Raw genomic sequence first — 11,114 nt, 5'->3', positions numbered from 1 at the left:
TACAAAGCAGAGTTATAGCTACCTAGGGGGCACTGATGTGTCTGTTTTATCCTGATTCTCAGTTCTTTCCCAAAAGTAAGAGGCCAATGGCCAACCTGAGAGACCTTTTTGTTAGGAACCAAGATTAAGGAGAATAGTGTTATGCATGACTCCAAACTCTGACGAGTGCAGTGCAGCATATAACGGTGCGGATTCCATGTTGAGTCAGATCACAGGATGCATCGCATATGCAGTGGCTGATGCAGATGAAGCTGAGAATGTCCCCCTCAGGGATTAAAATTTCACCGAAATTTCGGCGAAATTTTGCGAATTTCAGTGGTGAACGAAATACTTTATTCTGAAACTTTCTTTCACTGATATATGAAACCCACGGAGCAGAGAACGAAAAATGACCGAAATTTCGACGAAATTTCATGAATTTCAGTCTTTTCACCGATAAACGAAAAAATTTATAAAATAAAATTGAAATCCCTGGTCCCCTAAGGCTTCCCATTCCCTGCACATTGCAATTTGCACACATATGCGACTTGGCGTGACAGGAATATGGCAGCACCAAATCGTAAAATGGAACAGAAATTTAGCTACCAAGGATGTCAAGTGCTTTCCCAGTCAGATATTTTAGGCGTTGTCGAAGCATATTGTCCTCAAATACTTTTCACTGAACCATTTTCTCATGAAACAGTTGCCTGTCTTGATTCTTGAGACAGGGCAGCCATATTCACTGTTTGTTTTCACCATTGTTCCACGTAATCAAGAGTTCAAGACACAACTCAATGGTCCATATTTGACAACTAGAATTGCGTCAATTCGAAAACTAAAGTCATTTTCAGTGTTCAGTAATCAGTAAACTACCAAAGTACTACTACTACTGAAACTGGCTTTCTCTCAGATTATATTGTCCATGTCGCAAAATGGCAAAAATATGCAGGTTGTGGAGGACTGGATACTGAATAGGCTTGACCTGACCAGGGTTCAAAAAACCGTCGGTAACCGCTCAAAAATCGCGGTTACCGACCTTTCCGATCCGGTCCGATTTCAAAAACCGCTCGGTAACCGAAATTTGAATTCAAAAAATTCGAAAAAATAAAAAAACTTTAAAAAAATTCAAAAAAAATCTTAAAAAAAACTAGACACAATTCTAAGAACTTCTGTGAAAAAAATTTCAAAAATAATATCGTTTGCATCATATTCTATAGGGAGAAAGTTTGAAAAAAATGAAAAAAATTGAAGTGTGCGGCTCAATTATTAACTCACGTTAAGCAAAAGTGTAACATGCAAACACATATTTTTCTTGTATAAAACGTATTTTAAGAGAACCTTTAAAATTGATTTCACTTTATTTAGAGTTTTATTAAATTCTCTATGATTTTTACAAAGTTCACAAGCATAAAGTGAATATGTTAAGAAACATCACTGTAATTAATTTTTTCATGTCTACTATTATTTTTTCTACGTAAATAATAATATAAATAAGCTAATGAAAGTGGTTTCACTAATTTTTAAGGTGTGATGGGTCAGTTATGAATTAATCTAGTCGCAACACATTTACACAATCATGCATGTTACAATAACTAATTCATGAGTTCATATATTTTTAAAAGATATAGGATCATCTAAGAAGACTAAAAAAATTAGTTTCATGATTTTTGGATTAGCAAAGAGTAAACTATGCATTTACCTTGGTTTAACAAATAAAATTTCTCACAGAAAATTTTGAACTTTTTTATGAGTATAAATACTTTTATCATATAGATCATGTTACAAGGAAGCCAACAAAATTTGTTTCACTTGATTTGAAGCTCGGATGAATTAGTTATTGATTTTACAAGATTGAACCCTTTTTTAGGTTTTTTGTTGAACTGCGCTGAAATTCGATAAATCGAGAAAACCGAGCGGTTACCGAGCCAAACCGCTCGGTAACCGACCGAATCAAAAATGCGAGAAAATCGCTCGGTAACCGACCCAAACCGCTCAGTAACCGACCCAAACCGCTCGGTTACCGAGAGGGCAAAAACATGATTTTTTCGCAAAAATTTAAAATTTGCTGAATGAATTTTCTCTGAATTTTTTTGAATTTTTGACCGGTAATCGCGGTTACCGCGGTTTTTCGGTTACCGCCGGAGGTCGGTAACCGACCTCCGGTCGGTAACGTGAACCATGGACCTGACTCGAGTTCTGATTCTGAATAGGATCTAGGGCGCGGCGGCCAAGGCGAGGAGGTGGAGCGCTGCTGCCTGCGCGCTGGCCCCTTTCTCGGCGTCTGGAATAATTGGGCCTTTTTCATAGCCCGTGGGGAAAACAAACCCACAAGTTAGATGTATTAGGTCATCTCCAACGGAGTCTCCAAATTTGAGAATTCTGGTGCTACAGTGTTTTGCGTATACTGTAGCACTAGAAATCTATCTCCAACAGATCCTCTATTCAGTGATACAGTACTGCTACAGTGTTAGGGATAGGGGATATTGTAATAGTGATAGGGGATGCTGTAATAGTATTTTGATGATGAAGATTTAAGGTAGCTGTTGGAGATGATCTTACTTGCAGAGTAAGAAAATTCTGAACCACAACTTACTCCACAAATTACACGCGTGAATGCTTTCAACTGTAATATTAGGCTATTCTTAGTGTAGGGTATCATGTACATAAATGAGGTATCATGTATGATTTATTATTAACGTGTTAAATAATTAAAGAAGAGAGAAGAGATAGCAGTATCTTATGAAAGATATAATTATACCACGACATCATAGATGCTATCATAATCTCCTAGACAGATTATGAGGGAGTCATATTTATTAGATGTGCCAACCATAGAAACAATGCACTTGATAAGATGTGTTTACTGCTGTATCAATGTGATGTGGTAACATAAGAAACCGTGCTATGCTTTAGTATTGGGAGTAGTCTTATAAGTGTTTAGTAGGAGATACACTCATATATAAGTAAGTATTGTGTGCACATGTGATGGTGTGAGCACGTGTCATCCGTACTATAAAAAAAAAATCAGAGTAAGAAAATTCAGAACCATGTGCACGCACAGATTTATCTAGAAACATGCACATGCAAGTGTTTTTGTCCCACAAATAATTTTTTCGAAGAGGGCTGGATTATATTAAACTTGAAAGCAATACATCTCCATATTACATAGTGGTCTCTGAGAAATAAAGAAATTATAAAACAACAAAAACTAGGTCTTGTTCTTTGACTCCGGGAACCTCCGTCGTTCTTCACCACTCTCGATTTGAAAGTTTGTTCTCTAAAAATTGAAAGTTCATGTTTTGAATGTTCTTTAGTACCAATTAAAAGTTATATTTTACCAACCACAAAGTTCACGTTTTTTGAAGTTTTCAGTGTCAATTAAAAGTCCCCATCTCTAGTTTGAAAATTCATGGTTTTGATTTTTTTTCTCTCGCTAGTCCCGGCTCGAGATATTTAGTAATTAAAAGTTCGTTGAGTTTTAATGGGAAGCAAAAAGGCAAATCCACATGCACGTGCAAGTACTATTCTTTTTTTTTTTCTTCTCACAAATGAACCTAACTTATGAACAATTCATTTGACTCAACAATCATCGAAATGAAATGAACTTGTTTGTGGAGGGAAAAGAGTGAAAAATCGTGGAAGCCCGAGGAGTATCGATGTAGATAGTATGGATCCCGGAGTTCATGCAACAACGACAAATTTGACCAATATAAAGCAATTTCTAATATTCGAAGTAAAATCATTTAGCGTTTTGTGGATTATTATTTTTTAGACATACTCCATGCGATCCTTTTTTGTTTGCGGTTCCAGAGTCGGTGCCGTCAAACTTTCTAAGAGCATCTTCAAAAGAGACGCTATCGCGCCCTCTATCATCAAAATGGCGTCCACAGCGCAAAAAACATGCTCCAACAAACACGCTATTGCTCACGCTATTTTGCCGGCCACGCTATCCTCTCCCTCCCGCACGCCAGATCTAGCGGGTTTCTTCCCGCACGCCATCCTCCAATCGTCGCTCGGCCGCGCGCTTCCCGCCACCATCCGGACGCCCGTCTATCTCCCCGCAGACCATGTGGACGATGCACTGGGGGGCATACCCGGCGATCCAGAAGCGGAGCGGCATGGAGGGGCTCTCGTTGAGGCTGAGCACGAGCACGACGGCGGAAACGAGGATGAAGACGAGGTTCAGAGAAGGTCGAGGGCCAGCACGGGGCAGGAGTAGGCCCAGCCGGCCTGCCGCTCCTCCAGCTGCTCCGCCGCGGCCTCCCGCACCAGCAGCGACAGCTCCCGCATCGTCCAGGTCGGCCGGCACCCGCTCCTCCGTAGCAGCCGCGCTGCACCCCTGAGCGACGGAGAAGCGGAAGTGAGGGAGCACTGTTCGTCCGTTTGACGGCCGCTCCGGCGGGCGGATTAAAGGTGGATGCGTATTGTGTGAGGAAGAGAGAACTGGGAAAGAGAGCTCACAGAGAGAAGGGGAAAGAGTTGTGCGGCTGATTAAAAAAAGGAGGTGGAGGTGTGGAGGCTCAATTCCAAGGTGGTGTACTGGATTTTAGACCGCTGTACTTCATAGCTTTTATTGAGTGGTTTGCCGAGTCCGTTGTAGCATTGATCTTGGTTATCATATTTGTTATGTTTGCATTGGTAGTTCCAGGATCTCATTTGGGTGGTATTTAGTTTCCATGCTTGTGGTTGGTCTCTAATTTTGAACAGCTCATCTTCGTAGTGAGCCAGTGACATCTCCTGATGATTCTGAATTTGCAATGGCATGTAAAGTATCCACTTTTCTTCTGAATAAAATGCAAAGAGAGGGAGATAGCCGTTGGAAATATAGCCGTTAAAAAATAGCCGTTAGAAAAATATCTATTGAATAAATAGCTGTTAGAAATATAGCCGTTGGAAAAATATCCGTTAGAAATATAGCCATTGAAAAAATAGCCGTTGAAAAAATAACCGTTAAAAAAATATCCGTTGAAAAAATAGTCGTTACAAAAATATAGTCGTTACGAATATATTATTAGTTATAGAATACTATTAAAAAAATGAAAGAGAGAATATGGAGGATGAAATATGGATGTGATGTTGGAGTGGTAGAGTAATATGGATGAAAAATCTTTATAGATAGTAATCCATATAAAGATATAAATAGTAAAATATGGATGTGTTGTTGGAGATGCTCTAAAGGTTTACTTTCAAATTTCTTCTATGTGTGTATCTCGGCCGACGTTTCCATCATTAGGTCTATCCGTCATAGCGTTAATCAATCTATTTTTAGCTCTCGTCCACTACCAGGTCTAAGCCCACTACTAGTCTGGTCCCCAATTTTTCCCCTCTTGGCCAATTGATGATTTGCTATCTTTAAAAATCAACTTCACTTATTTATCACTCTAATCCACAGTTATAGACTCATATGATCACATATATCATTGACTTGGATGATATTATAATCAAATAGGCTAAAATTTTAATGGCAAAACCCCCGGACCCTAAACTCGCCCAGGTTCACACGAAGCCTGAAATCGAGCAGATTAGGAAGCGTGATGAAGAAAAGGAATTCTGAGATCTAATCGAGCAGATTAGAAAAGGAATTCTGAGACTGTTTGTTTTTTACCTAAAACTTGGCTAGAGGTTTAATCAAAGTAATGCCAAATTTTGATTATCAAAATAGCGTTTGATTTGAAGTCAAACCAAAATTTGGTCGGTCAAAATATTTGGTGAACAGCCACCTAACATTTAATCATAAACACTATAGAAATTTTTTGATCAACTAAATTATCATAACACGACTAAAATTTAACCAGATCCCTCCGCCCCTGACCAAACAGCCCCTCCGAGAAAATGAATTTGGCATCATGCCGCGCCGTTGCCTCGGATTCACTTTCACTAGCAGCAGCTGCTATTGCCGCCGCACCATGTGCTCTCCTCCAGCTCCTGCGCACTGACCCGCAGTGACAGTTGACAGGGGGGAGAGACAGAGGCAGCGCCGAGAACACCATGCCGCCGTCCCCGTCTCCGGCGCCGGCCCCTGCTCCGTCCGTCGCGTCGCTTTCTGGCGTCATCAGCTCGCCGCCTTCTCCCTGCGCGGTCGCGTCGCCGGGGCCTGCGCCAGCGCCGGAGCCGTCTGCGGCGGCGGTGGTAAGGGCGGTAGCTGATGGGAGGCGAGGAGGCGGGAGCCTGAGCCCACCGCTCATCGCGATGCTTGCGGTGGTGGGGGCGGCGCTGATGGTGGTGCTGTACGCGCGGCTGGTGAATCGCGTGTTCCGGGCGGCCCGGCGGCGGTGGCGCCGGCGCCGGCGGCTGCGGCTGCTGATGATCCCAGGCTCCCCCTCCGCCGGCGGAGGCGACTCCTTCGCGTCGTTCACCACGTACGACAACTACTACCACACCTTCTCGCCCTACTACGGCCTCGACGACGCGGCCATCAAGTCGCTGCCGTCGGCGCAGTTCCTGGCCGCCGCCGCCGCGGCGCGCGGCTCGGGCGCGGCGCGGGATTGCGCCGTGTGCCTGCTGGAGTTCGCCGACGGCGACGAGCTCCGCGCCCTGCCGCTCTGCGGGCACGCCTTCCACGCCGACTGCATCGACGTCTGGCTCCGCGCGCACGCGTCCTGCCCGCTCTGCCGTGCTGCCGTCGCGCTCCCCCCGCCCGTCGCGTCCCCGCTCCGCGCCGCCCGACGCGTGCGCCCCAGTCTCGACGACCTCCTCTTCTTCCACCCTGTCCCGCCGCCCCCTCCCGACGGCGCCGGCGCCCTGCCGGAGATCGCGCCGGCCAGCCCGGACCAGCTCAGCCCGCGGGACTTCCTGCTCAAGCGCTCCTATTCCTTCGGCTTCGAGCGCAGCCTCGCCGTCGAGGCCGCGTCCACGGCGTCCCCTCCCTGGCGCTACCGCGTGTCCGCCGCCGACGGCGCAGCCTCCCGCAGCCGCAGCTTGTGGAGCAAGCGGTGGCCGTCCCCGTTCGGTGGCGGGGGAGGCTCGGCCGCCGCCCGCGTCTTCTCCTTCCGCTCGTACCGCTCCGCCGCGGCCAAGTCGTCCCCCTTCTCCCGCCGCCGCGGCCCCGGGGGCGGGAGCGGGTTCTTCATGTCGCTGGCCTCCGAGCCCCCGTCCATCCTCGCCGCGGCGAGGCGGAGCCGCGCGACCGCCGCGTCGAGCCGGCTCCGGTGCGGGGACCCCGAGGCGCTGCTCTCGCCGGACCGGCTCAGCCGCTGACCCACGGCCGCCGACGGTGAGACCACCGCGCGCGGTGAGCGGATCTTGGCTTGTTGCTGTGGTGGTCGTGGTGGGCCTGCGTGGAGAGGGGGGCGGGCAGTAATGGCGCGATAAATGCGAGGCCCTGCCGCGGTTTTAATGGCGGGAGGACGTGTGCCCACTGCCCAGAGCGAGTGGTGCCGCTTCCTGCAGCGCGGCACTGGCACAGCTCTCTCTCTCACTGGCTGCGTTCTCACACACTCTCTCTCCTCTCTCTCACTGGCTGCGTTCACACACACTCTCTCTCTGCCACAGTGCCACTGGCTTGGTTTGGTTCGAAATTTCAAAGCTCCGCAGCGTCCAAATTTTGTTTCTGTTGGGGTCCGTGAGTCCGTCCAAATTTTCCCAAATGCATGTCTCAGCCGTCCGATCAGAAAACGAACGGTCTCCAGTGCTCGGCCACGTGGAGCCTTCGATTTCTCGTCGGACGGCTCGTACAAGGGGACGGCTTGTTTGTTCTCCAGCTCGGCCTTTTTGTTTTCGACATGTAAAAAAAAATGATGGCACATTACATTGTTTATTATATCTTGGGCATTTTGAGAGGTCTAAATGTTGGAATTTATCTTGGTTTTCCTCGCGTAGCTCAACTAGAGATCGAGTCCTAGGGAGACTACATCCCTCGTGTACACGCTCTGATCAGGGTGCAATCACCACATTAGTTGCGATCTCATCGTGCAACATTATATAATTGATAAGGGGGTCTGGCGGCAGAAGGATCAATCTCACAAAATTTTCAACAACCTCTCCCTCACTCTAAACCCTAACCGATCCTAATTGTGCTGATGATGGGGTGAAGATTGCCACCACTGCCACACATCTACATCTAGTTGCCTTCATCGACGAGCATATACATCACGTCGACACTGTACTGAGAGGATGCATCAACTCATCCACATCGACAACACCTCATCCATCACTCATGGCATCAATGGGCTCTGGTATGCACATACGCTCACATTGTAGAGTGTTCAACTACATGAGCTAGGTTTTCATGTCAACTAGATAAACCTTAGGATCTAATATTTAGTATCAAAGTCGATCTAGCTCAGATTGGACCCACTAATCATGTGTTTATGCTTGAATCAGTTATGTTTAAATCCAATTAAGGTTTTATTTATGCCATTTAAATGACATTAGCCCAATTGGTTTCATTTTTATGGCAATTAGCCTCGGCTCACATTAATTAGACCCAAATTAGTTAAGGTTTAGAACTATTGTTGTCAATTAAGCATGATTAAGTACTAATTGTTTATGCATTAGCATTGTTTCGAATTAGACTAGAGTGAATTAGGTTCGGTTAAACAAGATCAACCCTAATTAACTTGGAATCAGTGCCTAACATTGATAGAATAGACATGTATTCAACTTTATTTGTGGATTTAAGATGTTTTGGGTCCTTTTTGTATCAGATCAGAGGCAATTTGTTATGAATTAAGCTCGGATTGGATGGTTCTTATGCATCATGAGTGTTTGTGTGGCTAGGGGCTCGGATGGGGATCATTAAGATCAGGTAGGATCAAGAAGGAGAGGAAACAATCAAATTTTGATAGAACCAAAAGGTTCTACTCGAATCCCTCCCCCCCCCCCCCCCTCCCTAATTTTCAAACCCTAACGCCAAATCTTGAGACTACCCAATGGGAAATTCCCAAACCCAAAACCCTAGATGACCACATCTTGCCCCAAATCACCCCTAAATGTTGAAATCTCGAACCCTATTGCATGAGAAGAAAGCGACCATATGCTCTTTCTATCGATTGATGAGGCCACCGAAGCTTCAAGACCTTCCTCTCCGATGTGTTCATCTTCTAAGACCCTTATTGCACACGGATCCTTTGGGTCTTCTTGAGCCACCATAACGTTGTCGCCACCTCATGCATGTGCGTCAGTTCCTAGTTGGGGGTGGCATTCCTTTTTGCCGCGTGCGATGGGCACCATCGCAGATCCACCGATAGGGACACGCATGGCTTCGCCTCATGCGTGCGTCGACAGGTGGATCTACGGCAGCGTCGTTCTTCTCCCTCCCTTCTAAATCGATGGTGCCGCCAGCTACCTTCTCACGACGCTCCATTGCATCGTTGCCGCACCTCGCCTCTCTCTCTCTCTCTTTCACCATTGTTTTCAGAGGGGGTGACGTGAAAATGGGTTAGGGTTCCTTAACGCCGCATGGTTTTTTTCTGGCGAAACGTCTCGGGAGTCGTCAGATGAGGATTAATGGTCGAGATCTCACACAAGACAGCGCGAAGAACGGGCCTGTTGGCCAGGCCGACACGATAAGTGGGCAAGTGTGCAAGCAGTTGGGTCACGTTCTCAGGCCATGTTCACGGGTTAAGGAGTTCGGGTTAGCGCCTATACGTGCTGCTGTGCTGCACTAGAGGTCAGGCTCGCGCATGGTATGGAGTTGTGCCGAGCAGCCCCTTTCGGGCCCAAAGACTGGGTTTCTTATTTAAATTGAATGTTCAGTGATTTCTAACGCTTTTATCTTTTATGCATTGGATTTCTTGATATATAAATAGCCCAGAATTGAATCTAAAGTGATTTTTCCAGTGAACTTATTGTTTTTCTGTTATGCATTTATTTAATTGACTAACATGGCCTAAAATTATGACATTTTATGCACTAAAATTTATGAATTAATTGGAACCAACGGAAAATTTATTTAGAGAATTTTGTGTTATTTTTTACCGTGGTTGCATACTGACCAACATTGTTTGCAATCATGCGCTAAATTTTATGATTAATTTTATATAGGTCCATAATTACTTCATGACTAACATTGATTATAATTATGTATCATTTATGTATTTATTTAAAAAAAATCCGTTCTCTGTCCAACGGTGATACGGACTGGAATTAAACTTTTGTGAGTTTTGCATGATTTTAATCAGACCAACGTAGGATTAATTTCGTGCAAATATTACATCATGATAATGTTCTAATCTAGCCCAATCTTTCCCCTTCTACTCTTAACGCTTCTTCTGTTGCTGTCACAATTGACAGCATAGAACATCTCACGGGAAACAATTTTCTCGCTTGGAAAGCTAAATTAACGGTTGTACTTGGCGTTCTGGTCCTTGATTATGCAATAAGGATTAACGCACTCACTGCTCTCACTGTTGGTGTGGAGAATTACGATAAACTTAAGAAAACTTATGATGATATTGCTGAGAAGTGGAGCGGTCGAACCATTTGTCTCTGATGGTTATGAAGAATTATATCTCAGTTGCGATAAGGGGGTAATCCCTTACTCAGATACTGCTAAAACGTACTTGGCGTCTGTAGAGGAGCAATTCAAATGCACCTCCAAAGTTTATGCCAGTACGCTCATTCAAAGACTTTAAAGCACTAAGTATGATGAGTCATGCAGCTTTAGAGAGCATATTATGATGATAACAGACATGAATGCCAAGCTCAAGGGCATGTACATGAAGATATCTTAGGGTTTTCTTATCTATTTTATTATAACATATCTTCCTCTTGAGTTTTCTTCTTTTAAAATCAACTACAACACTCAGAAAGAGAAGTGGACCAAGAGCGACTTGATCGCGATGTGTGTCCAACAGTAGTAGAGGCCAAGGGCTAAAAATAATAATTATGTGCATAACGTTGGCGGCCCTAGCAAGAAAAAATTCAAAGGGGATTATAAATTTTAAGAAGAAACTACATTAATAATTTTTTTATGTTCCTTCCATCAGGAGGAATTTTACTTTAGTTTCTTCATTGGACAATTATTGTTATTAATGTAATTTTGGAGACAATAGTTGTATCATTAAGCTTAAATTCTTGATATCTCTAAATGTTTGTGATATGAATAATGAGACTTATTTGAAACTATGGTATTATCTTTTAGGTCAAGTTTCGAAGGGAAAAATAGAGTGTCTCATTAAGGAAGTGATTTTCCA

General features: G+C 44.7%; 1 protein-coding gene and 1 pseudogene across 1 annotated transcript; one reads left to right on the top strand and one right to left on the bottom strand.

Annotated features, from left to right (window-relative positions):
- Positions 1–3,952: 3,952 nt before the first annotated feature.
- On the bottom strand, positions 3,953–5,969 carry LOC133904608 (E3 ubiquitin-protein ligase At1g63170-like; annotated as a pseudogene).
- LOC133904352 (RING-H2 finger protein ATL65-like) lies at positions 5,872–7,759 on the top strand. The gene has a single exon (XM_062345819.1). The coding sequence runs from the start codon at positions 5,968–5,970 to the stop codon at positions 7,174–7,176; it is 1,209 nt and encodes a 402-aa protein (XP_062201803.1). The 5' UTR covers positions 5,872–5,967; the 3' UTR covers positions 7,177–7,759.
- The last annotated feature ends 3,355 nt before the right edge of the window (positions 7,760–11,114 follow it).

Source organism: Phragmites australis, chromosome 22 (assembly GCF_958298935.1).
Source record: "Phragmites australis chromosome 22, lpPhrAust1.1, whole genome shotgun sequence".
NCBI lineage: Eukaryota > Viridiplantae > Streptophyta > Magnoliopsida > Poales > Poaceae > Phragmites > Phragmites australis.
This window is presented reverse-complemented; position numbering and strand designations above follow the sequence as displayed.